Source organism: Apteryx mantelli, chromosome 25, assembly GCF_036417845.1.
Source record: "Apteryx mantelli isolate bAptMan1 chromosome 25, bAptMan1.hap1, whole genome shotgun sequence".
Lineage (NCBI taxonomy): Eukaryota > Metazoa > Chordata > Aves > Apterygiformes > Apterygidae > Apteryx > Apteryx mantelli.
The window spans coordinates 5748992-5775049 of NC_090002.1; the positions used below are offsets into that span (position 1 = coordinate 5748992).

Below are 26058 nucleotides of genomic sequence, written 5' to 3' on the forward strand. Positions count from 1 at the left end.
TCTGAAACTTCCCACTTCTCCCGTATCCCGTCGTACTCCCTGTAGCTGCCTCTGCCCCCATACCCCGCTGGGCCCCTATGTCCCCCATACCTCCCTGTGCCCCCTATACTCCCTGGGTCCCTATATCCCTCTATACGCCCCTGTGCCCCTCTATGCCCCGTACCTCCTGTGTCCCTATATCTCCCTGTACCCACCTGTGCCCCCTATACCTCCCCGTGCCCCCATACCTCCCTGTGCCCCTCTATCCCCCTATGTTCCTATACCTCCCTGTGTCCCTTTACTTCCCTGTGTCCCTATATCCCCATACCTCCCTGTGCCCTATATCTCCCTGTGTCCTTATATCCCTCTATACCTCCTTGTGTCCCTCTATCCCCCTGTACCTCCTGTGTCCCTATATCTCCCGTACCCGCCCTGTGCCCCCCATACCTCCCCGTGCCCCATACCTCCCTGTGCCCTCTATCCCCACTGTGTTCCTATACCTCCGTGTCCCCTTACTTCCCTGTGTTCCTATATCCCCCATACCTCCCTGTGCCCCTATATCTCCCTGTGCCCCTATATCCTCCTGTGCCCCCTGTACCTCCTGTGCCCCTATATCCCCCTACATCTCCCTGTGCCCCTTATATCCCCTATAGCCCCCCGTGCCCCTACAGCCCCCTGTGCCCCCCATCCCTATGCCCCCCCCACGTCCCCCCATAACCCCCATCCCCTGCGTATCCCTATATTCCCCCCCCCATCCCCCTGCCCCTCCCCATATGGCATCTTCTCCCGGCTGTAGCTCCTCCGCCGGGACACCCGTGGGGCAGGGATGGGGGGGGGGGGGCGAGGGGCACCCGGGTGCCCCTCGCCCCATCCAGGTGCCCGCCACAGTCAGCAGGTGGGTGCTGCCATTCGGAGAGGGGGCTCCAGCTGCGCGGGGCAGGCTGGCGTATCCCGTGTCCCCCCCCCGTTGCCCCCCCCCCCGGTGCGGCCCCGGCGCCCACGGTGCCCCCCCCCCCGCCGCGCCAGGGCCCGCTGAGCTTCCTCTTCTGCGTGGTGCTGAGCAAGGAGGTGCGCAAGAGCCTGCGCGCCAGCTGCGCCCGCGGCCCCCCCGCCGACCCGCCGCTGGCCACCAAGTCACCCTGACCGCCGTGAGTGCCCGCGCCCGCCGGGGGGGTGGGGGGGAACGACGACAACGGGATGGGGGGCACCCCAGCCCGTGCCCATCCCCGTGCCCCCCCCCCCCCAGGCCTCCCGCTGCGACAGCACCTACGTGGCCGGGCGGCTGTACCAGGCGCCGGCGGGCGACTCGGCGGGCTCGCCGCCCAGCACGGCGCGCTCGGCCAAGAGCCAGCACAGCTACATCCCCTTCGTGCTCAGGTACGGGGGGGGGGGGGGGACACTTGGGGGGGGGGCTGAGTGTGGGGGGGGGCGCTGCCACGGCTCCCCCCCCCCCGCTCTCTCTCTCGCAGGAGGATTCGGGTCCGGATGGCGGCGGGGCGCTGGCGACGCCGGCCCGGCCCGGCGGGCTCTTCCTCGACGCCGCGGAGCGGCCCGACGGTAAGCGAGGTGGCATTGGAAGCGGGGGGGGCTCGGCATGAGTTTGTCGGGTCTCAGCTCACCCCCCCCTCCCCAAAAAACCCCACGCCGGCAGAGCGCGACACGGACTCGGAGAGCGATCTGTCGCTGGAGGACGACCCGAGCGGCTCGTACGGCTCCACGCGCTCCTCGGAGAGCGAGGACGAGGGCGCCGACGCCTGCTGGGAGAGCCTGCTCTGCCCCCCGCCCGACAAGGCGCGGGGGACACTGCCACCGCCACTGCCACCGCTGTCCCCCCCGCTGCCCCCGCGCCCGCCCGCCGCCCCCCCCAACCCCGGGGCGACCCTACTGGCCGGGCGACTTTGTCACCACCACCACGACGGCCAGCGAGAGCGAGGGGCCGGCGCTGCGGGTGGAGGCGGCGGGTGACGGCGGGGGGCCGGGGGCTGGCCGGGATCCCCCCCACCCGCCGCCGCCACCGCCCACCGCCACCACCGCGTCCCCACAAAGGCAGGGGGTGCCCAGCGGCCGGGGGGGGTGGCACCCGCAGCGCCCCCGCTCGCCCCGCGGGCATCCTCAAGAAGAAGGGGGTCACCGCCACCGTCACCGCCACGGGACGGAGGGACGGCGAGGCGCCCTCGGGCGCCGGCTCGTCGCGGGGCTCCTCGGGCAGCGAGGGCGGCCAGGCGGGTGCCACCGCTGTCCCCACCGCCACCACCGCGGCGCCGCGGCCCCGCCAGACGCTGCAGCAGCAGCTCAGCGGCGTGACGCCCATCGCCATGAGCATCAAGGCGGGCACCGTGGACGAGGACTCCTCCGGCTCCGAGTGAGTAGCCGGGGGGGGGGGGGGGGCCGCGCGGGGACGCGGTGGCAGCGGTGACCGGGGGGGGGGGGACAACGCCGCGCACCCGCTTTCTCTTCCGCCTCGGCCCGGGCACTAACCCTTCCTCTTCTCTCCTCTCCGTCCCCGCTCCCCCCCCCCCCAAAATCCTGCCCAGATTTCTGTTTTTAATTTTCTCCATTAACACGTGGGGGCCGGGGGGGGGGGAGGGGGGTGTCCTCCTGCCCTCCCCCCCCCACCCCACCCGCCACCCCCTCCATCGCTGTCTGTCCGGGCGAGGGTCGGGCGCGGGGGGGGCGCTGCCCGCGCGCTCCCGGCCCCCTCGTGAACACGCATCCGTCTGTCTTGTCCCCCCCTCCCCAATCGTGCCCCCCCTGTCCCCCCCCCCGTCCACCCCCCCCCCCGACAGGAGCGACGAGACCTCCATCTAACGGGGGAGCGGGCGCCCACCCAGGGCCCTGCCCGCCCCGTGGGGGGGGGGGGGCCCACCCGCCGCCGATGCCACCCACCGCCACCGCTCCGGGCTGAGGGGGGGGGTGGCACCGGGATGGGGGGGGGGGGGCACGGCCACACCCCATTGCACTTTGGAGCCCCCTTCGGCCGGGGCGGGCACGGTGGCGGGGGGGGGGGTCAGGGGTTGCCCCCGTGCTGGGGGGGGGGGGCCCACGGAGGCGGCGCCACCCCACGCGGGAAAGCAAGGAGCCCCCCCCCCCGCCACCACCGTGAGATGCCATTCTACCCACGCCGTGGGGGTGCCGGGATCGGGTGACGCTCAACGCTGGCCCTGGGTGCCAGCCCCCCCCCCCCAGGCCCTGCCAGCCCGGAGGCAGCAGGGTGGGATTGGGATGGGGGGGGGGCAAAGACACCCACGAATTTCCCGCGGCACAGCGCCCGCTGGAGGCTTTTATTTAAAAAATACATGGAAAAATACAAAAAAAAAAGATATATAACCCCCCTCCCCCCCGTGTTGCCCCCCCCCCCCAGGTGGGGGGGCATGGCCATGGGGTGCGTTAACCCTTCCTTGGCCATGCAGGGAGGGGGCAGGGATGCCTGAGCCTTACCCCCCCCCCCCCGGTCCAGTATTTTGTGTGCCCCCCCCCCCGGGGGGGGTAAGGCTCAGGCTGTGCCCCCACCCAGGGGCCCCCAGAGGCGGGTGGCACCCAGCGCAGGATATTTTGGGAATATGGGGGGGGGGATGATGAGGGACCCTTGGGTGCGTGCAGGGTTTGGGGGGGGGGGACGGAGGGGGGGGGGTTTCCTACCGCTGACGTGACCCTTTTTGTAATTAAAGCAAAATCCAACCCGAGCCTCTGCCTCGTCCCGGGGGGGGGGGGGGGGGGGGGGCGGCCCCCCCGTGCCTCAGTTTCCCCAAGTGGGGAAAGGGCGCCCGCTCCCGCTCCCTTCCTCGGCCACATCCGTATTTCCCCCCCCGGCACGTCCGGTCCTGGGTGCCCACGCAGGTCGGGGGGGGGTGTGTGGGGGGGGGGTCCCGCTCCCCAAGCCGGGGGGGGGGGGGCACCCCGATGCCCCACCGGGGCGGCTTTTACCTCGAGCTGCTGGCGAGCGCCGTCTTGCGGGGCGGGCGGAGGCGGCTGGCGGGGGGCCCCGGCCTGCACCCCGCGCCGGATGCCACCCGCGCCGCTTGCCACCGCCGCCACCGCCGCCACCGGACCTGGGGAAGGAGAGGGGACGTGGGGCACGGCGCCGGGCACCTCGGGGAAACCGAGGCACGCGGGGGGCCCGGCGCTGCCCCGGCGCCTCCTCACCTCTCTGCGCGGCCGCGCTGGCCCTCGGCGCTCCCTTCCCAGCCGGAGCCGGAGCCGGAGCTGATCCGGGCGCTGCGGTCCTGCCAGGCAGCTTGGGGATGGCGCTGGGTGCCGGCGGGCGGTTGGTGGCCGCGGTGGCGGTGGCCGCCCTGGCACGGGGCTGGCGGGCGGCGGGGCTGGGGGGGGGCTTGGAGGCAGCGGGGGGAGAGGGGGCAGCACCTCCTCCTGCCTTCACCTGGCCTGGGGGGGGGGGGGAGGGACACGGGGACAGCGGGAGGGGGTCACCCCTGCTGCCCCCCGCCGCGGCGGGTGCTGTTTGGGCACCCGCCTGCGCCCACGTTGCCCCCATCCCCCCCCCCCAGCGCAGTTACCTCCAGCCCCGACCCGGGGGGGCTCCGATTTGCCCCGGCAGGCGGCCCCCGAGCCCTGCGGGGGACACGGCCGACCCGGGGCCACCCGGCTGGGGGGCACCCTGGCAACGGGGGGTCCTTTTGGGGCGGGCGTGGGGCGGCAGCCGGGCGGGGTCCTGGAAGCAGAAGCGGGGGGACGGACGGACAAGGGGCTCAGCTTGGGGGGGGGGCGACGGTGCCATCCACCGCTCCCCCAAGTTGGGGGGGGGGACAGCGGGGGGGGGGGGCGCACTGGGGCCCCTATGAGCCTGGCAGCCCCCCTGCCCTGCCCCACTCACCTCCCAACCCCCCTGTGGGCACAACACGGGCTGGGGGCAGCGATCGGGGTTGACCCCCCCCCCCAAAAAAAGAGCCACCTACCTTCCTGGTGCCGGGGGCTTTTTTGGCGAGGTGGTTACCGGCACCGGCACCGGCACGGGCGGCCGCCTTGGCCCGGGACCTGGCGGGGGCCGGGGCTGTGCCGGTTGGAGCGCCCGGCTCCACCGTGGGCAGCAGCGCCCGCACGGGGCTGTTCTTCACCACGAAGGTCTCGCGGCGGGGGCTGCGGGGGCTACGGGAGCTGCCCCCCGGAGCGGGCAGGAGCCGCGGGGACGCCGGGGTGCCGACGGGTTCCCGCCGGGGCAGCCGGCACTGCTCCAGCTGCACGGCCAACCGGTTCGCCTCCTTCACCATCTCCTCCAGCTTGGCGCCGCTCAGCGGGCTCCAGCGCCCGCTGTCCCGCGCCGGGGGGACGCCGGCGGGTCCGTCTTCCTCCTCCTCTTCCTCCCCATCCAGGCAGTCCTCCTCCCGGCTGCTGGGGCGAAGCCGAGCGTTAGCCCGCGGGCTTCCCCATGCCTGCCCTGATCCCGGCATGGGGCCGGGCTGGTGCCATCTGTGCCCGCCGGGCCAGCGTTGGGGCATGGTGCCTGCGGGTGGCTGGGGTTCCTCCGTGCCCACACGGCTGCGACCTGCATCCCTGGGACCCCAGCCATGGGGTGGCATGTCCCCCAAGCCCTCCAGGGTGCCGGCCATGGGGTGGCACATCCCCCGTGGTGGCTGCAGGGTGGCATGTCCCCCAAGCCCTCCAGGGTGCCAGCCATCGGGTGGCACGTCCCCCGTGGTGGTTGCAAGGTGGCATGTCCCCCAAGCCCTCCAGGGTGCCGGCCATGGGGTGGCACGTCCCCCGTGGTGGTTGCAGGGTGGCATGTCCCCCAAGCCCTCCAGAGTGCCAGCCATGGGGTGGCACATCCCCCGCGGTGGTTGCAGGCTGGCATGTCCCCCAAGCCCTCCAGGGTGCCAGCCATCGGGTGGCACGTCCCCCGTGGTGGCTGCAGGGTGGCATGTCCCCCAAGCCCTCCAGGGTGCCGGCCATGGGGTGGCACGTCCCTTGTGGTGGTTGCAGGCTGGCATGTCCCCCGAGCCCTCCAGGGCGCCAGCCATGGGGTGGCACGTCCCCCATGATGCCAGATGCAGGCTGGCATGTCCCCCAAGCCCTCCAGAGTGCCAGCCATGGGGTGGCACATCCCCCGCGGTGGTTGCAGGCTGGCATGTCCCCCAAGCCCTCCAGGGTGCTGGCCATGGGGTGGCACGTCCCCCGCGGTGGTTGCAGGCTGGCATGTCCCCCAGGCCCTCCAGAGTGCCAGCCATGGGGTGGCACGTCCCCCGCGGTGGTTGCAGGCTGGCATGTCCCCCAAGCCCTCCAGGGTGCTGGCCATGGGGTGGCACGTCCCCCGCGGTGGTTGCAGGCTGGCATGTCCCCCGAGCCCTCCAGGGCGCCAGCCATGGGGTGGCACATCCCCCATGATGCCAGATGCAGGCTGGCATGTCCCCCAAGCCCTCCAGGGTGCCAGCCATGGGGTGGCACATCCCCCGCGGTGGCTGCAGGCTGGCATGTCCCCCAAGCCCTCCAGGGTGCCAGCCATCGGGTGGCACGTCCCCTGTGGTGGCTGCAGGCTGGCATGTCCCCCAGGCCCTCCAGGGCGCCAGCCACGGGGTGGCACGTCCCCTATGATGCCAGCTGCAGGGTGGCACATCCCCACCTCTCACCTGTCGGAAGGGGACAGGAACCCGAAGTCGAACTTCTCCTCAGTGATGAATTCGACATCTGGGGAGAGACGAGGGGGGTCGGCCCCGGCGCAGGTCGCCGCGCGCCGCCGAGGGGACGGCGGGGACAGGGCGCTGGCAGTGCCCCGGTGGCTCCCCTGCCCCTACCTCCTTCTTCTGTCATCGCCTCCGTCTCAGCGAGCGGCACCGGCGGCGCAGCCATGGGCGACCTGGGGGCACCCGGCGGGGCAGGGTTAAGGTGCCTCGACGCCCAGTGGTCCCGGGCGCCCCCCTCGCCAGAGCAGGCAGGCGGGTGACGGCAGGGGGTGGCCGATGCCCCCACCCTGAGGGGCCCCCGGGCAGAGCCGGGGCCGCCACGCACAATCGGGCCTTTGTGCCACCGCGCTGGCACGGCCGCCCCGAGCCGGGCGGCACCGGGTGGGGTTTTTTGGGGGGCACCAACCGGGGAATTGGGACGAAGCAGCGCTTTCGCCCCTGCCTGTTGGGTGCCCGTGTCCCCCCGGGGGGCACCGGGGAGCAGTGGGTGGGGGGCCCGGGGGACCCACCAGCCCCCATGGGGACCCCGCTGCCCTGCACCCGCATCCCGGGCCCGGCGCCCCCCGGTGCCCTCCCCGATCCGAGAGTCCCGGTTCTTCCTCCCCCCTCCCCCCGGGCTCGGTCCCTCCCGGTCCCCCATCCCCGTCCTTGCCCTGATCCCCGGGTCCCGGATTCCGTCACCATCCCCCGGTCCCGCTCCCTCCCCCGGTTCCTTCCCCGGTCCCGATGATCCCGGATCCAGGGTCTCAGTCCCCCTCCCCCCCGCTCCTCCGCCATCTCGGGGTCTCGGTCTCCCCTCGCTCCCGGGGTCCTCGCTTGCCGCTTCCCCCCCGGGGTCCCGGTCTTGGTCCCCCCCTCGATCCCGGGGGGCCGGTGCCCGCGGCGCTGGCGGCCGCCCCCGCTCACCGCCCGGTGCCCGGTGCGCGCTGCCGCCGCGCGCTGCCGCCGCGCTGCCGCCGCGCGCTGCCGTCGAGCTGCCGTCGCGCTGCCGCTCCGCCAGGGGGCGCGGCCGCGCCGCCAGGGGGCGTGCCCCCAATTCGAATTCTCCCTCCCTTGCGTCACAATAGCCCCGTTACCGCCCGCCGCGCTCATTGGCCCTCCTCCCGCGCCCCGCCCCTCAGCCGCGCGCTCCCATTGGCCCCCGGCGGAGGGGGGGGCGCGGGGGCTCCCAGCGCTGCCGCGCCGGAAGTGTGCGCCGCCGCGGCGGGTCCCCCGGGGAGCCGCTTCCGCCGCGGGAAGCGCGGCGGCAGCGGCCTCCCCCGACTCCTGGCAGCCGCCCACCGTCTCCTTGGAGACCACGTAAGGGGGGGGGCGGGGGGCGGCTCATCCCGGTACCGCGCAGCCCTTCCGCCCCCCGCCCCCCCCCGGTACCGGGCGGTCCCTCGGTCCCGCTCCTCCGACCGGGAAACCCCTCGGTTCCCTCCTCCCCCGGGTCCTCCCGCCCCCCCCCCCCGGCACCGGCAGCCCCTCGCTCCCCCCTTCCCGCCCCCCCCGGTAGCGGCTGCGTTGTCCCGCCCCCCCCCTCCGGTACCAGCTGGTCCCCGGTTCCCCCCCGGTGCTGGGCAGCTCCCGTTGTCTCCCCGCCTCCCGCCGGGGCTGGATAGTCCCGGTCCCCTCCGGTGCTGGCAATGTCCCCCCGGGACCGGGACCGGAGAGTCCCCGGTGCCCCTCTCCCCTCCCGGTACCGGAGAGTCCCCGGTCTTACCCGATGCTGGGCAGTCCCCATCTCATTCCCCCCGCCCCGGTACCAGCAGTCCCCGGTGTCTCCCCTGGTACCGGATAGTCCCCGGTGCCCGTCTCCCCTCCACCTCCCAGTACCGGCAGTCCCCGGTGTCTCCCCCGGTACCGGATAGTCCCCAGTGTCCATCTCCCCTCCACCTCCCGGTACCGGCAGTCCCCGGTGTCTCCCCCAGTACCGGATAGTCCCCAATGTCCATCTCCCCCCCCACCTCCCGGTACCGGCAGTCCCCGGTGTCTCCCCCCCGGTGCGGGGCGCTGCCCCCAGTGAGGTGCCGGTGCCCCCGACGCTACGTGCTCCCGCAGGATGGGCGCCGTGGTCCTGGAGCTCTACTGGAAGCACGCGCCCAAGACGTGCAAGAACTTCGCCGAGCTGGCCCGCCGTGGCTACTACAACGGCACCAAGTTCCACCGCGTCATCAAGGACTTCATGGTGCAGGGCGGCGACCCCACCGGCACCGGTGAGACCCCGAGGGGACGCGGCGTCACGGGGATCTCGGCGCGGACACCCTTGAGTCATCGTAGGCGGTCGCCGGCTGCTCCGAAACGCGGGGCTGGTGGAGATCAGTCCCACCGCAGAGCTAATGGTCTTGGGGAAACGCCTCTCTCCGAGGCTGGAGGTGGCTCCTGGTGGCTCCTGGTGGCCCTGGGACGTTCCTCAGCTGCGTCCTCGCTCTTCCCTGCCGACAGGTAGAGGTGGCGCCTCCATCTACGGGAAGCAGTTTGAAGACGAGCTTCACCCGGAGCTGAAGTTCACGGGTAGGTGCTGAGCAAGGGGATGAGCTTAACGGGCGTCCGACGACGTGCCTTTGGGGTCGCTTGACGTTCCCTTTCCTTTAAGAAGCAAACAGGGGGCAGAGCCGGGTGAGGGGCAGGAGCAGCGGCGCCCGGAGCTCCCCTGGCGTCGGCAGGACGCCAAGGCCGCGGCGAGGCGACTCGCGGGGCGAAAAGCGTGAGAGACGCGGAGCGTTAACTGCAGGGGGTTTCCCAAGAGGCCGGCGGTGCCGGCGGTGCGCTTGTTGCCCCTCTCTTCCTTGGTGGCTGGACAGTTGGACGCTCAGGGTGTTTCTGAGTTGGTCTCCGGTTAGTTTTCCTTTGGGAAATCTGTAAATTTAACCCCCCTCCCCCTGCAGACTCCGTGGGCGCCGCTGCAAGAGGCCACAGGCGAATACGTTGCTTTCTCGGGGGTATTTGTCTCGAGTTAAGGTAAAGCAGATGCCGAGGGTGTTACCGCAGCGGGAAGGGCGCTCCGGGTCGCTTCCTTGCGCTTCCCTTTGCCGCGGAACTTAGCTCGAAAGGCCACAAGCGTGAAATCTCCCGCGTCACCGTTCAGCTTTTCCCGGCGGCATCCAAACACTCTCATGAGCCAACCCCAGGAAAAGCAGCGCTTTGGGTTGAAACCACAAAAATCCCTTCGCCGGGCGTCTGTCCCCGGGGTTGTGGTCGCGCAACGTGAGCGGCGGCAGCAGGAGCCCGCGTAGGAGCAGGTCAAGCTCTTTGGCGGACTGTTGTTAACTCAACTCCTTCCTCTAAAGGCGCAGGGATCCTCGCCATGGCCAACGCCGGGCCGGACACGAACGGCAGCCAGTTCTTCATCACGCTGGCGCCGACACAGTGGCTGGACGGCAAGCACACCATCTTCGGGCGCGTGTGCCAAGGCATCGGCATCGTCAACCGCGTCGGCATGGTGGAGACCAACGCGCAGGACCGGCCCGTCGACGACGTGAAGGTCTTGAAGGCTTTTCCCTCGGGTTAGGAGGGCCGGGGCCGCTGGGGCATTTTCGGTGGGCGAGTGCGGGTGTCCCCAGCGGGGAGGAGAGCGCTCCGAGGGCGTTAGAGGTGGCGTGGGGCCAAATTGCCTCCCCGAAAGGGGAAGCGCGGGGGGGTGGGGGGGGTAAAGTGAATGGAGTCTGCGATCTGCGTTGTTCAAGGATGAAGCCTTCGTCTGGGGAAGGAGCGAGACAGCCGGGCAGGTCTTGTTGTCCCTCTTGCTGCCTCTTGTCCCTCCAGCGGGGACAGATCTGAGCTTGCGCCTCCGGGATCCGTTTGGCTCCTCTCAGCCTCCCGTCCGCCACGAGCAGGAGGGCAGCACCGGTGGCTGGAGGTCGGCGCGTTCCTGCTGCCGGGCCGGTTCGGAGGACGGCTCCTTGATCTCCGCGAGGATGCTGCGGCGGGCCAGGAGCCGGCTTTTTCGGGAACGGGAAAACTCTGGTGCCTGATGTCACCTGAAGCTTTCTTTTGCCGTTAAAAGGGAGGCTTTAACGAGCTCTTGGAGCTGGGCCTCTGGGGGCTCTCGGCTTCTTTCCCGGGTTTTGGCCAAAGGCCAGTCGGAGCCTCCCCTGCGCCTGCTGCGGGAGCAACCTGGCACCGGGCCCCGGCTGTCGTTGTCACCGCACCGCGCCGTCCTCGGCGCCGGGGTCCCAACTTCCAGCCATCCTTGACCTGGGCTCTGGCAGGAGAATCCCTGCGGAAGGGGGATGTTTTCCAGGCTTCGTGGAAAGCCCAGTGGCCTGATCCAAGCCAGGCCTGCGTGACGGGCGTGTTCCGGGGACCTGGGAGAGGCTTCGCTCCTTGGGGCATTTTGTAACGCTTTGGGTTTTGTAATAAAATAAATAAAACCGAGTCGGGGGTGAACGGTGGCAGCTCCGGGCGCGGGCTGCCCACCCTGGAAGGTGGGTAAAACCCCATGGGAATGGGAGATGCGCTGAAGATCCGTGCCCGCTCCGGGGGGAGAGGCGGAGGAGCTCCTCGCTGCTGTCCCCGTGGCTCGTTGCGCCCCGCTTGGCTCGCGCTCTCGGGTCCCCGGTGCGCCCCAAACCTTTCGGGGGTGGCGGTGGAGGGGGGGGGGGAAACGCGGCCGCGTCCCTGCTGTCGGCCCCAGGCGGGCAGCGCGGGTGGCGCTGGCCTCGCGCCGAGGGTGGGCAGCCCCCGAGCTGCAGCTGGGTGCCGTCGGGCCTTCCCCCCCCCCCTCCGCCCCCCCCCCCGCCCGGCCCTTGGCTGGCTGCCCGCCTGGAGCCGGCACGCCGCGTCCCCGGGCTCTGCCATCGGAGCAGCCACCTGCGGCGGCGCCCGGGGGGACCCGGAGCTGGCCCTGTTTGCCAGGCAGGCCACGATGGGGCCCCAGTTGCATCCTTGGTGTCCCCGTGTCCCCCCCCACAAGCGTCGTTGCACCCACCTGGGACCCCCCCGGGGGCTCCCCCCCCCGGCCACGGACCCTCCCAGTCACATCAGGAAACGTCCAGGTCACGCGGGGTTTCAGCTGCCCGGGGGCGAGGGGGGCACGATGTCCCCACGTCAGCACGCAGTGTCCCCACGCTAGCACATGTGGCCCCCCATGCCAGCACGCAGTGTCCCCCATGCTGGCTTACATGGTGTCCCCACACCGGCCCAGTGGTGCCCCACCATGCCAGGGCATCGTGTCCCCATGCCAACACGTGAGGTACCCACGCAGGCACACCCGGGGTCCCTGTGCCAGCACATAGGGTCCCCTAGGCCAGCGCACGGTGTCCCCACACTGGCACATGGTGCCCCCCAGGCTGGCACACAGAGTCCGTGCACCGGCCCATGGGGTCCCCATGCCCAGGCATGGTGTCCCCACACCGGCACACAGTGTCCCCGTGCCAGGGCATGGTGTCCCCACGCCAGCACATCGGGTTCCCGCATCAGCACAGTGCCCCCCCCACCAGCATGCTGTGTCCCCACGCTGGTCCCCACGCTGGTACGTGGTGTCCCCACCCTGGCACCCACAGCGTCCCCATGCCAGCACATGGGGTCCCCATGCCGCCCCTCAGTGCTGACCCCCACCAGTGTGACTGGGGACAACCGCGCTGTGGTGACGCGTGGCCGCCCAGCCGCCGTCCCGCTAACGAACTCGTGCCGCTAACGAACTCATTAGGCTTCGGCGAGGCTAATTGCAGCGCGGGGCTGGGCAGCGAAGCTGCCGCTCGCGGGTGCTTTCGGGGATAACGGGCTGGGGCCTCCCGCAGCCCGGCGGGGCCCGGCGAGGAAGAGGAGGCACGGGCACCGCGGGGAAGGGCACGGGGCACCGGGGGCGCTGGGGGGCTACGCCGGGGGAGCGGGGCGGGAGCGGCAGGGGACCAGGGGACCCCAGCGGTGGCATCCAGGACGGCGCCGGGAGTCCCGAGCTGTGCCGGGGCGGTGCCGGGGGGGCCAGGGGCGGTGCCGGTGCGGTACCGGGGGTGACACCGGGAGCCCCCGGGCGGTACGGAGGGCGACACCAGGGGCAGAAGCGGGGCGGTGCGGGAAGCCCCCGGGGGGGGCGACACCGGGGGCGACACTGGGAGATATGGGCGGTTCCGGGGGCGACACTGGGAGCCCCGCGTGACACCGGGGGCGACACTGGGAGATATGGGCGGTTCCGGGGGCGACCCCGGGAGCCCCGCGTGACACCGGGGGCGACACGGCGGGGGCGACACCGGGAGATACGGGCGGTTCTGGGGGCGACCCCGGGGGCGGTTCCGGGGGCGACCCCGGGAGCCCCGCGTGACACCGGGGGCGACACCGCGGGGGCGACACCACGGGGGGCGGCATCGCGAGCCGCTGACGGCACCGCGGGCGGCCCCGGGGGCGATACCGGGGGCGGCCCCGGGAGCCCCGGGCGGTGCCGGAGGCGGTGCCGGGGCGGTGCCGGGCCCGGCGCCCCCGGGCCGGCGCGGGCGGTACCGGCGCGCGGGGCGGAGCCTGCGGCCCGGCGGCCGCGGGGCAGCGGGGCCGCGGCGGGGCAGAGCGGCGGCGGCGGCGGCGGCGGCGCGGAGCCCCCGGCCCGGTCCGGCCCGGCACATGGCGGCGCTGGGCGCTTTGGAGCCGGGCAGCGGCCCCGGTACCGTCCCGGCCACCAAGGTGGAGCTCACGGTGTCGTGCAGGTACCGGGCGGGGGGGGGGACGCGCGGGTCGCTGCTGGGGCAGATCGGCGGCGCCGGGGCTGGGGGGCACTGGGAGGCGCTGGGGGAGCGGGCGGCACCGGGGGGTGTAGGGTGCTGCGGGCACTGGGAGGCACTGGGAGAGCGGGGGGGCTGTGGGGAGCACTGGGAGCGTGGGGTGGCAGTGGGGCTACGGGGAGCACTGGGAGCGCGGGGGGGGCGGCGCTGCGGTAGGGCACTGGGAGGCACTGGGGATACGGGGGGGCACTGGGGGAGCGGGAGGCACGGAGGGTGCAGGGCGCTGGGGATGCGAGGGGCACTGGGAGGCACTGGGAGAGCAGAGTGGGCTGGGATGGGGGGCACTGGGAGCACTGGGAGAGCAGGGGCGGCTGGGCTGTGGGGCACTGGGGCTGCACGGGGGATAAGGGAGGCACTGGGGGGGCACTGGGAGAGCGGGGGGAGCTGGGGCGTAGGATACTGGGAGGCACTGGGAGAGCAGGGAGCAGTGGGGGATGTAGCGTATTGAGGAATACGGGGGCACTGGGAGAACGGGGGGGGGAGGCACTGGAGGGGGATCCCTGAGGATTTGGGGTGCGGGGGGGGGATGGAGGTGGTGAGGGGGCTGCCCCGAGCGTGGGGGGCCCCGGTGTCCCCCGGCCACCCGCCGTGGCACCCGGGGGGCAGCCCCGTGCCGGTCCCCCCCCCCCCCCCCCCCGGCCGGGGAAGGCGTCTCGCCTTGTGCGCACATCTCCGCCTGTGAGCCGAATGGCATCGCATTCCCGGACTCCTGGGCCCCTTCCCCACGCTGGCACCAGCTGCCTCCGCGGCTCCCCCCGGGATGGGGGGGGCTCGTTCGCTCCGTCTCGCTCGCTGCCTCAGTTTCCCCTCGCGGGACCCCGGCGGCCCCACGCCAGGGCTGAGCCTGGGTGACGCCGCAACCGCCCCCGCGGCCCCCCGGCCCCGCGAGAGCCGTCACCCCCCCCCTCCAGCGCCTCCGAAATGCAGAAACTCCCTGGAAAAGGCTTCACCCCCCCCCTTGGGAAAGCTCCCAACGGGATTTCCCCGCGGCTCCCCCCGCACCCGGAACGCCAGCTCCATCCCGGTGTTTCCCTCTTGGTGACGCCGTGGCTGTTGGGTTCATCCCCGCTCCCCGAAGCCCCCCCCGGCTGGGCGAACCCCCCCAGGCCGTGGCTGGATCCCGGCCGCCCCCCCGGATAACGTGTTTAGGGACTCGCGCCATGAGCCGGGCCTGGGGGGGCCCTGGGCGCCCGGCGATGCCTTGGGGCAGCACCGTCTTCCCGAGTCTGCCGGTGCCGTGCCGGACGCCCCCGGCAGCCCCCCGCCGCCTGCCCCCCCCTCCGCGGCCGCGCTGCCTGCGGCCGCTCCGACCTATTTTCCTCCCACTCCATCAGGGACCAGGGAAACTCTCTCCGCAGTCGCCGCTCAGCGCTGCGGCTCGGGCGGCCGCGGGGCGCACGCGGCCGCGAGCACCGACGCACGGACACATGGCCGCGCGCGCTGACACACGGACACACGGCGTGGGGTGCACACGGCTGTGCCCGTTACGGCTGTGCACGCCGGCACGCAGCCGTGTGCGCTGACACACGGTGTAGGGCGCACGCAGCGGTGCACACCGAGACACGGCATGGGGCACGCGGTGGTGCACACTGAGACACGGCATGGGGCACACGGTGGTGCACACCGAGACACGGCATGGGGCACACGGCTGTGCACACACGGCGGTGCACACCGACACATGGCATGGAGCGTGCACGGCTGTGCCCGTACAGCCGTGCACACCAACACATGCCCATGTGCACTGGCACGCGGTGTAGGGCGCACACGGCTGTGCGCACTGACACACGGCGCGGGGTGCACACAGCCCTGCGCATGCAGCGGTGCACACTGGCACACGGCACGGGGTGCGCACGGCTGTACACACGTGGTGGTGCACACCGGCACACGGCAGCGCGCACGCGGCCGCGCTCCCCGCCACCCCCCGTGCCTCAGTTTCCCCCCCGGCCCGACGCCCCGCTGTGTCCCGCAGGCACCTCCTGGACAAGGACACCTTCTCCAAGTCGGACCCGCGTGAGTGCGGCGGGGAGGGGGGGGGCGCCGGGGGGGCCCGGCCGCGGCCCCCGGCGCCGCTCACCCGCCTCTCGCCCGCAGTCTGCGTCCTCTACACCCAGGGCGCCGAGAGCAAGCAGTGGCGGGAGGTGAGTGGCCCCCGCGCGGGCGCCCGGACCAGCAGCGGGGGGGGGGCAGCCAGCCGGCCAATCAGCATGTTGGGGTGCTGGTCAGCCGGCCAATCAGCATGTTGGGGTGCCAACTGGCCAGCCAATCAACATGCTGGGGTGCTGACTAGCCAGCCAATCAGCATGTTGGGGTGCAAACTGGCCAGCCAATCAGTATGTCGGGGTGCCAACTGGCCAGCCAATCAGCATGGTGGTGTGCCAGCCAGCCAGCCAATCAGCACATTGGGGTGCTGATCAGCTGACCAATCAGCATGCTGGGGGGCCAGCCAGCTGGCCAGTTAATGTGCTGGGGTGCAGCTGGCCAGCCAATCGGTATGGCAGGGTGCTGGGGGGGCTGGCCAATCAGCACGCCAGCCAGCCAATCAGCATGTTGGGGCGCTGGGCAGCCAGCCAATCAGCATGTTGGGGTGCTGGGCAGCCAGCCAATCAGCCCCCTGGAGTGCCAGCCAGCTGGCCAATGAGCTTGCTGGGGTGCAGCCGGCCAATGGGTCAGCACATCAGGGTGCAGGTCAGCCGGCCAATCAGCACATTGGGGTGCTGAGCGGCCAGCCAATCGGCACGTTGGGGTGCTGGCCGGCCAGCCAATCAGCACGTGGTGTGCAGCCAGCCGGCCACCCAGCCGGGCCGGGGAGGGGGCTCCCTGTGGCGGCCGCCCGCCCTCTAATTAGCAGCTGCTTAATTGCCGGGCTCTGGGGCTTAATCAGTGGGTGGGGGCCGGGGCGGGGGCAGCGCGGGCTGGGGGGGCCCCGCGGCGGGGAGACACACAAAGGGGCACCTGGGCCCCCCCCGCCCCCACGTCCCCTCATGTCCCCTCCTGCCACCTGTGTCCCCACCAGCCCCTTGTGTCCCCTCCAGCCCCTTGTGTCCCTTCCAGCTGCTCTCGTCCCCTCGTGTCCCCCCGTGTCCCCATCCCTCTCCGTCCGTCCCCTCTCCCTCCACTCTGCCTCCTCCAGCCACGAATCCCTCCTTCCCCCCCCCGTGTCCTTCTCCCTCCTTCTGTCCCTAAATAGATCCCTGTCCCCGGCTGCATCCCGTCCTGCGCCCTCCCTGCCCCTATGGCCACCCCTCCGTTGCCCCCGCCGCCCTTTGGGCCTCCCTCCATCCCGCCGGCCCCCCGCATCCCGCCATCCCCCCGCATCCCGCCGGCCCCCCGCGCCGCGCGCCCCGCTCACAACGCTGCCCCGGCAGTTCGGCCGGACCGAGGTCATCGACAACACCCTGAACCCCGACTTCGTGCGCAAGTTCATCCTCGACTACTTCTTCGAGGAGAAGCAGAACCTCCGCTTCGACCTGTGAGTGCCGCCCCCCCCCCCCCGTCCCTGTCCCCATCCCCGTCCCTGCCCCAGTCCCATCCCTATCCCTGTTCCATCTCCATTGCCATCTCCTGTCCCCATGCCTGTTTCTGCCTCATCCCTGTCCCATCAATGTCCTTTTCCCGCTCCCTGTCCCATCTCTGCTCCATCCATGTCCCCATCTCATCCTCATCGCTGCCTCATCCCCATCTCCATGCCTGTTCCCATCCCATCCAGGTCCCCATCTCCAGCCCCATCTCTGTCCCATCCCTTTCCCTGTCCCAGCCACACTCCTGGCTCTATCTGTGTCCCGTCCGTGTCCCCATCCCCACTGCTGTCCCATCTCCATGCCTGTCCCATCCCCATCCTTGTCCCATTCTCAGCCCCATCCCTGTCTCACCCATGTCCCAGTCACAGCTCTGTCCCATCCCCATCCCCATCCCGGTTCCTCTCCCCACCCCAGCTCCTGTCCCCGTCCCCGGTGCAAGGCGCCACGGCGTCCCTCTGTCCCCGCAGGTACGATGTGGACTCCAAGAGCCCCGACCTCTCCAAGCACGTGAGCGAGCGGGGCGTCCTGGGGGTGGGGAGGGGACGCGGGGGGGGGGCCGGGACCCCGGTGACACCCCGTCTCCCGCAGGACTTCCTGGGCCAGGCCTTCTGCACCCTGGGCGAGATCGTGGGCTCGGCCGGCAGCCGCCTGGAGAAGCCCCTGACGTGAGTGCGGGGCCGCGGCTGCCCCCTGCCGCTGCTCCCTGCCTCAGTTTCCCCCTCCGGCAAGGCGATGCCGGACAACTCCCCCCCCCGGCAAACCGCTGGCACGTGTCCGGTGTCCCCGCGGGGACGGGCACCCTGGACCGGCGCCCACCACGGCTCCAGCGCCTTGGTCCCTTATCTCGCCGCGGCGGCGCAGGGTGTCGGGGACGGAGAGCAGAGCCCAGCGCAGACATCCCGGCTCCGGGCGGGAACCGCTTTCCCTCCTTGGGGGGGGGGGAAGGTTTTGGGGGGGCGCTGAGCCAAACCGAGCGTGTCCCTTGGGGTGCCCGGCGGAGGTGGGGGTCTCTCCCGTCCCTTCTCGCCCGCTCCGGGCTCCTCTGCCCCGGCCACGCTGGTGTCCGCTCCGTTTGGGGCTGGTTGGGCATCGGGTGCCGCTGGTGAGCTGGACCCGGAGCCACAGGGCGGGAAACGCCAGCGCTCCGGCTCTGCCTCAGTTTCCCCTTTGCCGGTGTCTGGCTCCTCGCGGAGGGGATGGAGGCACCTCCGCCTCCGTCACCCGGCTGCTCTGCGTCCTGGCAGGATGGGGACGGTCACCACGCACTCCCGGGGTAGGAAACCCGCTCCGGCTGTCTCCAACGGGTGAGTCCCGGGGGGGTCACCAGCCTTGGCGGGGAGGGGGGGGACACCGGGGGGACGTGGCCACCCCGGATTCACCGCCTCTGCCGGTAGGGGAATTCCCGGGAAGAAGTGCGGCACCATCATCCTCCTGGCCGAAGAGCTGGGCAACTGCCGGGTGAGTTGCGGCTGGCAGGGGGACAAGTTTGGGGACATCCCACCACGAGGGCCCGGCTGGCCCCAAGGTGCCTTCCTCTGGGTGAGGAAGAGGAGGGTCGGTCTCGGCGCCGGCCCGCGACCCCGTCCCTCCGCCGCAGGACGTGGCCACGCTGCAGTTCTGCGCCAACAAGCTGGACAAGAAGGACTTCTTCGGCAAGTCCGACCCCTTCATGGTCTTCTACCGGAGCAACGAAGACGGGACGTGAGCCACCCGCCGACCGCGGCCGCCGCGGGGACCCCCGCGGGGCCGGCGACACTCCGCAGAGGGGCCGCGCCGGCGCGTTCCCCAAAAAGTCACCCTCCCCCCCCAACCTGGTGGTGTCCCTGGCCCCCAAACCTCAGTGGCTTTGTGGTGACCACCCCATGGAGAGCCCTACTGATGGCTCTCCCATCCCCACGTGCCCCGGGTGCATCTCCATCCCGCTTCCTGGGATATAAGCGTTTTTGGGGAGGGGTGTGTTTTTCCCATCGGAGGTGACCCCCCCCCCCCCCCGTCCCCTCCCTGTCCCGGCAGCTTCACCATCTGCCACAAGACGGAGGTGGTGAGGAACACGCTGAACCCGGTGTGGCAAGCCTTCGCCATCCCCGTGCGCGCCCTCTGCAACGGCGACTACGACCGGTGAGGACCACCGTGGGCCTCCTCGCCGCGGCGGTGACAGGCAACGGGGCCGCTCTGCACCCTCTTCCTTTAGTCTTTGTGGTTGCCCGGCGCCAAGGCAAGAGCTGCCCCGTCTTTGCCCGCTCTGCTCCTGCCTGGGGAGGTTCGGAGATGGGTAAACTGAGGCACGGGGTGGGCAGGTCTTTCTTTTCGAAAGCCACCACGGTTCGGGGCACCCAGGGCTGCTGGCAGCCGGGTTTCCCCCTAGCAGCTCATGGGTCCCTTCCTGCGCACACTTGGTGCCTCAGTTTACCCATCTGGGCAATGGGCCTGCTTCCCGGCAAGAACCATCCCGAGGGGACCTCTGCCGGCCGGCTTGTCCCACGGCCACCATGACGCCACCAGCGGGGGCTAAACTGCCCCCTGTCCCCCCCCCCCCCCCCCGCCGCCCCGGGGCAGCGGCCGTGGGAAGGGGGTAAAACCAACCCCGGGGGGGGGGGGGGGGGCTCGGTGGTGGCGAACGAAGCCAGGCGGTGGCTCGCGTCGCGCCGCCACCGTCGCTGGCTTGGCCCCGTGTCGGACGTTGCTGTGGCAACGGCAGATAAAAATATCCCACCGAAAAAACCTGGGCAGGGGAGAGGAGGAGGAGGAGGAGGAGGAAGAAGGAAAAAGGCCCACGGAGGTGTCAAAACAAACCGGCCGGGGAGGCGACGCCGGGGGGGGGGGGCAGCCCCGGGATGCCGGGATCCGCCGGGGCCGGGATGCGGAGGGGGGGGGGAACCCGGGCGGGTGCTGCCCCCCAGGACGGGGGTCCCTCCGCAGGGTGTTTTGGGGGTGCCGGAAGCGGCTGTGACCCCCCCCACACCCCTTTGCCTTGCAGGCCCATCAAGGCGGAGGTGTACGACTGGGACCGCGACGGCAGGTGAGCCCCGTGTCCCCGGCGGCGGGGGGGGGGTTGCACACCCCCACGACCCCCCCCCCGGCCCCACCGCTCACGGCAGCCCCCCCTTACCCCCCACCCCGCAGCCACGACTTCATCGGCGAGTTCACCACCAGCTACCGGGAGCTGGCGCGAGGGCAGAGCCAGTTCAACGTCTACGAGGTGAGGTGGGAGCGGGCGAGCGCCCCGGGGCGGGGGGGTCGGGAACGGGTCCCCCCCCCGGGGCCGCGTCGATCCGAGGAGCCTCCGGTGAACGTGGCGCCCTTCCCGACGGCCAGCCACCTCCTCCTCCTCCCCACCAGGTGGTGAACCCCAAGAAGAAGATGAAGAAGAAGAAGTACCTGAATTCGGGGACGGTAAGGGCTGGGCGCGCTCGGGGTGGGGGGGGGGGGCTGCGTGTGCCCGTGTGGCGCTGAGCCCACGCCCCCCCCCCCCCCCCCGGCAGGTGACGCTGCTGTCCTTCGCCGTGGAGTCCGACCACACCTTCCTGGACTACATCAAGGGCGGGTGAGCGATTCGGGGCCGGGCCTCGGTTTTCCCATCTGTGAAATGGGCTCTGCTGAGCTCTGCCAGGGATGCGAGAGCCGGCGCTTGGGGCGGGCACGTGCCCACCGCAGCCGGACCGGCTGGGGAGGGGGGGGACCGCCATCCCCAGGGCGGATCGGGGACCCTAACGCCACTTCCCCCTTCCCCAGCACCCAGATCAACTTCACGGTGGCCATCGACTTCACGGCGTCCAACGGTGAGCGCGGCGCTTTGCCGGCGGCGTCTCCCCGAGCGGTGGGGACAGCTGGTTTTGGGGACCTGGGGCCAGGGCCGGTCCCGGGTGACGCCCGCTCGCCGGCCAGGTAACCCGTCGCAGTCCACCTCGCTGCACTACATGAACCCCTACCAGCTCAACGCCTACACCATGGCCCTCAAGGCGGTGGGCGAGATCATCCAGGACTACGACAGCGATAAGATGTTCCCCGCGCTCGGCTTCGGGGCCAAGATCCCGCCGGATGGGCGCGTGTCCCACGAGTTCCCGCTGGTGAGGCCGCGGTTGGGGGGGGCTGCCGGGGGTCCCCTCCACCCTGGCCGCGTTGTCCTCTCCTCACCCGTCTCCTGCGCCGCAGAACGGCAACGCCGCCAACCCCTCGTGCAGCGGCATCGAGGGCATCCTGGAGGCTTATCACAAGAGCCTCAAGAGCGTCCAGCTCTACGGTCCCACCAACTTCGCCCCCGTGGTCAACCACGTGGCCCGGTAAGCGTGGCCTGTCCCCATGTCCGGTGCCACGGGTGGCGCGGGGACACCAGCTCACGGCCTCTCGCGCAGCTCGGCCGCGGCGGTGCCCGACGGCTCCCAGTACTTCGTGCTGCTCATCATCACCGACGGCGTCATCTCGGACATGGCGCAGACCAAGGAGGCCATCGTCAACGTGAGTCCCGCGCGGCAGGGGTGCGGGGTGCCTGCCGCCGGGGTGCAATGACCAGGCAGGGACATGGGGTGCCCCAAGGTATATGGGGTGCAATGACCATCTGGGGACATGGGGTGCTCCAAGCTGCCCAGGGTGCAATGACCATCTGGGGACATGGGGTTCCCCAAACCGTCCAGGGTGCAATGACCATCTGGGGACACGGGGTGCCCCAAGCTGCCCAGGGTGCAATAACCATCTGGGGACATGGGGTTCCCCAAACTGTCCAGGATGCAATGACCATCTGGGGACATGGGGTTCCCCAAACTGTCCAGGGTGCAATGGCCATCTAGGGACATGGGGTTCCGCAAACCATCCAGGGTGCAACGACCATCTGGGGACACGGGGTGCCCCAAGCTGCCCAGGATGCAGTGACCAGCTGGGGGTCCCAGGGACGGGGTCCGGCAGCGGCTGCCCTGGGCCACACGGGGCCCTGAATATTTCCAAGCATGGATTCACCCTCCTCTTCCTCCCTTGCCCCCCGCCTCGCGCCCCGCGTGCCGCCGCTTGCGCCTCTCCGTTGCAAAACCACGGGAAGAGGCTTGGAAGCAGCCGGCAGGGAAAGCAAGGCGGCCACGGCGGGAGCAAACGGGAGCTGCCGGAGGAGCCGTCAGCCGGGCGGCTCGGCAGGAGCAAGGAAGTGGGGGGGGGGGGGACGCGGGGCGGCCGCGGGAGCTGCGTTTGCGTGTGATTCAGTGCCCGGCCGGGGGAGGAAGGAGCGAAGCTTTTGTAATATTCGCGGCGCTGCTTTTTAATCACCCTCCCCGGCTTCCCAGGCCGCGGCGGAGCTGCAGCGCCGCGGTCGCGGCCGGGAGCTGCCAGCGCTCGCTCGCCTTGCGATTTGAATTGCAGCGAGGCAGCGCGGCGGCGCTTCCCATCCCGCGTGGGCGGCTGCGCCGCGGCGCTGTGCTGCGCCTTGCCCCACGCCGGCCCCGAGCACCCTTGGGTGCTCTCCCTCGGGTGCCCAAACGCTGCGGCCTCTTGCATCCCCCCCCTTGCAAAGGAAGGAGCGTTGCAAGGCTCGGGTGCACGGGGAACATGTCGCCCTGCATGCTCCGGCTTTGCTTTCGGAGGCCGGCGCTGCTCCGGGTTCGACCCCGGCAGCCCAAATGCACCGTACGCACCCTTCCCGGGCGGCGAGCGGGGTGGGGGGCGCAGCCCGGCGCTGAGCGCGGGACGCAGGCGGCACCGAGCGCGGGATGCACGTTGCAACCTGGAGCATGGGCTGCGTGTCGGGGGGGGGGGCACCGCGCGCGGGATGCGCGTTGCAGCGCCGAGGGCACCCGTTGCAGCGCCGAGCGCGGGCCGCGCGTCGTGTCGCGGCAGCCGAGCGCGGGCGGCGGCAGCGCGGAGGCCAGAAACGAGCCCAGACAAAGAGCTGCGATTAGCGGCGCCCGCGTGCAGCAGCGGCAGCGCTCGGCGCAGGCTGCGGGGGGGGGGGGGGGGGAGGCGAGAGAGGGAGGCGGCGGGAAGATGGAGCGGGAGAAAGCGAAGCCGGGGTCCCCGCGGGGCGGGAACGACGGGCGTCGAGCTGCTGCCGCCCCGTCCTCCAGCACAGGCAAACTCGTTGCACCCATGGGGGAAAGGAGGAAGCCCGTTAGCATGGAAACAGCCAGGCACCGAGGGTGCAAAGGGTTTTTCGGAGCCCAGGATCCCCCCCCAGGATCGAGTTTGCAGGAGGGATTGGGAGCAGGGGGGCTGAGCTGGCTTTGGCAGCGTCAGGCTATAAATTCGGTGCCTTTTTCTCCCGCGCCGCAGGCTGCCAAGCTCCCGATGTCCATCATCATCGTGGGGGTCGGACAGGCCGAGTTCGACGGTAAGGCTCAGCTTTGCCACCCCTAAATCGGGGCACTCCAGCTCCGGTGCAAAGCCCAGTCGAGGTTTCCAGCGGGATCCCTGCCCTCTGCAAGAGCGTTTCCAGCCCACGGCTCCGAATGGGGGCCTCTCATCCGCATCCCCCCCCCCCCAACCCGCTCCCTTTGCCCGAGGGATCCCGAGCTGCCGGCGGGAGGCTGCAGCTGGCCTCGGTTCAGGGGAAAGATGAGTTTAATTTGCTCCGGCTCAGCGTGATCCCCCGCGATCTGGCCTATGTGATTATGAGTTAAGGCGTTCATTAAGTCCGAATTAGCCTCCGCGGGCTGGCGGCCCCGGGGGAGGGACGGGCACCGCGTCCCTCTGCAGCCGAGCGCGCTGACACCGGGGCATGCACATGCCCAAAAAAAGCAAATTAAAGCTCCCGGCATAATTGCTGCCGATAAATCACCCCCCATCTTTGCTTTCCTGCAACCGCGGCACTTATTGCCCGGCTGCTTTGCAGCGAAATCGCCGGCCCGGGGCGGCTTTGCAGGGCCGGGGTGCGAACAGGCTCGTGCTCGCGAGGGGGACGGTGGCTTCAGCCCAGGGATGAAGTAAGGGAGGAAGAGGAGTTGGTGGCCCCCCCCCAAGCCGCTCTCCTCTCCCCTCACAGCCATGGTGGAGCTGGACGGCGATGACATCCGTATCTCCTCCCGGGGCAAGGTGGCCGAGCGTGACATTGTGCAGGTAACGCCAACCCCGCTGGGCACGTGTTCCCCTCCTGGCCTGGGGACGGGTGCGGGGCGTCATGTCGGGGTGCCCCGATTGCCCCAAAGCTGCCTCGTTCCTCCCATTTCTGCTGGCCTGCCCCAGCATGGAGGGCTGCACCGGGACCTGGGGACACGGGGACATGCTGGGACACAGGGAGGGGTGAAGACATGGAGACACACTAGGATGCACCAGGACCCAGGGACATGCTGGGACATAAGGACATGGGCATGCACCAGGATCTGGGGACACGTGGGGATGTGGAAACAGGCTGGGATAGGGGGATGCACCAGCACATGGGGACACAGGGATGCACCAGCACATGGGGACACACTGGGATACAGGGATGCACCAGGACATGCTGGGACATGGGGACACAGGCATGGCCCAGGGACACACCAGGACAGAGGGATGGGGGACAGGTGGGACATGGGAATGCACCAAGACATGGGGACACGGGGATGCCCCAGCACCTGGGGCCATGCCAGGACAAGGGGATGCACCAGGACATGATGAGACATGGGGACACAGGGATGCACCAGGACATGAGGAAATAGTGAGACACCACAACATGGATGCACCAGGACATGGGGACAGGCCAGGACATGGGGATGGATGAAGCCATGGTGACACCCTGGGACACAGGGATGCACCAGGACCGAGGGACACGGGGCTGCACTAGGACAGGGGGACATGCTGGGACACAGAAACATGGGGATGCACCGGGACTTGGGGCCACACCAGGACATGGGGACACGAGAACAGGCTGGGACAGGGGGATGCATCAGGTCATGGGGACACAGGGATGCACCAGGGCATGATGAGACACGGGGACGCACCAAGGGGCAGGGACACACCAGGACCTGGGGACACACTGCAACATGGGCAATACACCAGGACATGGGGACACGCTGGGCTCCAGCCCGCTTGGTGACCTTGCTGTCCCCCCCCCCCCCCCCCGACAGTTCGTCCCCTTCCGCGACTACATCGACCGCACGGGCAACCAGGTGCTCAGCATGGCCCGCCTGGCCAAGGACGTCCTGGCCGAGATCCCCGACCAGTTCGTCTCCTACATGAAGGGCCGGGGCATCAAGCCGCAGCCGGCGCCCCCGACCCCCCCGGCACCCGACCCCGGCGCCCCCCCGGAGCCCACCCAGCCCTGACAGCACCCAGGTGCCCACCGCCACCTCCCACCCCAGCACCGGCTCCTCGGATGGGGCTTCTCCTCCTCCTCCTCCTCCTTCTCCTCCTCCTTCTCCTCCTCCTGGTTTGGCTTGGGGCCGGATGGGCTCCGTTCCCCATTCTAGCTGCTGCCAAGCGGGAAGTTTTCCAAGCCCCCCCCCCCCCCAACAAATCATCCCGGCTTTTATAAGGAATAAATCACAGCAGGTCACTGCCAGGTGCCTCCGTGCCCAGGCTGGGGGGGAGACCTTGGCCACGGCCAGCCCGGCTCCCAGTCCTCTCCCGCTGCCCTGCGGTGTTGAGCCCCCTTCCCGCCCCCCCTCTCCCAAAAAAATCACCTTTCCCGCGGCCCTGGAGGGGTTGGGGGGGGACGGAGGAGCCTGGAGGGCCCCAGGGTCTCGGGGGGGGGGGCCCCCCCCACTGCCCCATCAGTTTTTTACTTGCATGGACGGTCCCTCGCCCCCGGTATTGCGCGTGCCTGTCCGCTGTGAGCTGGTTTGTATTGAGTTGCCTTAAACTGGAATAAATTTAGTCTTTTTACTACTTTTTTTTTTTTTCTTCCCTGCTGCAGAGCAGCTCTCCCCGCGCCGCTGCCCGCGACCCCCACGGCGCCGTCGCGGCCAGGGGCTGCCCCCCCCCCCCCATTCCCCCCACAGATCAGCTCACACAAAGTCCGTTTTGGCTTTATTTCTAACCCAAATATTGCAAATATACAGAAAAATACCAGTACAAAGTTATAACACATCCAGGTTTATTTACAGGACTCTACACAGGCCTCGGTCCCCTCCCCTGGGCCAGACCCGGCCACGGGCGGCCCCGGCTATGGCTTTGAGTTTGGGGGTTACGCTACGGCCCCCCCCCCCCCCGGCCTCGAGCAGCGCGGGGAGACGGCGCCACCGAAGCCCACGCGAGAGGCAGCGCCGTGGCCACGGGGTCCCCGGCTGAGCCGCAGGGCGGGTGGCGCGCTGTGCAATGCCGTGTCGCCCCCCGTGCAACGCC

At 70.7% G+C, this 26058-nt stretch overlaps 3 protein-coding genes and 1 pseudogene across 3 annotated transcripts; 3 read left to right on the forward strand and 1 right to left on the reverse strand.

Annotated features, from left to right (window-relative positions):
* Window positions 1-2345, forward strand: part of LOC136994171 (cadherin EGF LAG seven-pass G-type receptor 2-like) — a 4778-nt pseudogene extending 2433 nt beyond the window's left edge.
* A 2427-nt stretch (window positions 2346-4772) lies between these two features.
* Window positions 4773-7059, reverse strand: PSRC1 (proline and serine rich coiled-coil 1). The gene is made up of 3 exons (XM_067310421.1): window positions 6723-7059; window positions 6558-6615; window positions 4773-5322 (listed from the first exon to the last, which is right to left on the reverse strand). Exons 1-3 carry the CDS (start codon window positions 6775-6777, stop codon window positions 4773-4775), a joined length of 663 nt encoding a protein of 220 aa, XP_067166522.1. The 5' UTR covers window positions 6778-7059.
* Window positions 7060-7862: 803 nt separating this feature from the next.
* PPIL1 (peptidylprolyl isomerase like 1) lies at window positions 7863-10224 on the forward strand. Its single transcript, XM_067310485.1, has 4 exons — window positions 7863-7910; window positions 8655-8809; window positions 9039-9107; window positions 9884-10224. The coding sequence occupies exons 2-4, from the start codon at window positions 8656-8658 to the stop codon at window positions 10102-10104; spliced, it is 444 nt and encodes a 147-aa protein (XP_067166586.1). The 5' UTR covers window positions 7863-7910; window position 8655; the 3' UTR covers window positions 10105-10224.
* Window positions 10225-13133: 2909 nt separating this feature from the next.
* CPNE5 (copine 5) lies at window positions 13134-25119 on the forward strand. The gene is made up of 21 exons (XM_067310416.1): window positions 13134-13231; window positions 15276-15316; window positions 15398-15444; window positions 16672-16775; window positions 17292-17331; window positions 17413-17489; window positions 18069-18128; window positions 18219-18282; window positions 18422-18525; window positions 18838-18942; window positions 19802-19843; window positions 19948-20023; window positions 20164-20217; window positions 20307-20368; window positions 20557-20603; window positions 20710-20891; window positions 20977-21104; window positions 21177-21279; window positions 23074-23131; window positions 23783-23856; window positions 24843-25119. Exons 1-21 carry the CDS (start codon window positions 13149-13151, stop codon window positions 25038-25040), a joined length of 1749 nt encoding a protein of 582 aa, XP_067166517.1. The 5' UTR covers window positions 13134-13148; the 3' UTR covers window positions 25041-25119.
* The last annotated feature ends 939 nt before the right edge of the window (window positions 25120-26058 follow it).

Coding starts and splice junctions, on each gene's coding strand:
- CPNE5 (XM_067310416.1), top strand. CDS start 13,149: ATGGCGGCGCTGGGCGCTTTGGAGCCGGGCAGCGGCCCCGGTACCGTC. Junction 15,317..15,397: donor CTTCTCCAAGTCGGACCCGC/GTGAGTGCGGCG, acceptor TCTCGCCCGCAG/TCTGCGTCCTCTACACCCAG. Junction 18,526..18,837: donor CGGAGCAACGAAGACGGGAC/GTGAGCCACCCG, acceptor CTGTCCCGGCAG/CTTCACCATCTGCCACAAGA.
- PPIL1 (XM_067310485.1), top strand. CDS start 8,656: ATGGGCGCCGTGGTCCTGGAGCTCTACTGGAAGCACGCGCCCAAGACG. Junction 8,810..9,038: donor CGGCGACCCCACCGGCACCG/GTGAGACCCCGA, acceptor CCCTGCCGACAG/GTAGAGGTGGCGCCTCCATC. Junction 9,108..9,883: donor CCCGGAGCTGAAGTTCACGG/GTAGGTGCTGAG, acceptor CTTCCTCTAAAG/GCGCAGGGATCCTCGCCATG.
- PSRC1 (XM_067310421.1), bottom strand. CDS start 6,777: ATGGCTGCGCCGCCGGTGCCGCTCGCTGAGACGGAGGCGATGACAGAA. Junction 6,616..6,722: donor GGCGATGACAGAAGAAGGAG/GTAGGGGCAGGG, acceptor GTCTCTCCCCAG/ATGTCGAATTCATCACTGAG. Junction 5,323..6,557: donor TTCCTGTCCCCTTCCGACAG/GTGAGAGGTGGG, acceptor TCGCCCCAGCAG/CCGGGAGGAGGACTGCCTGG.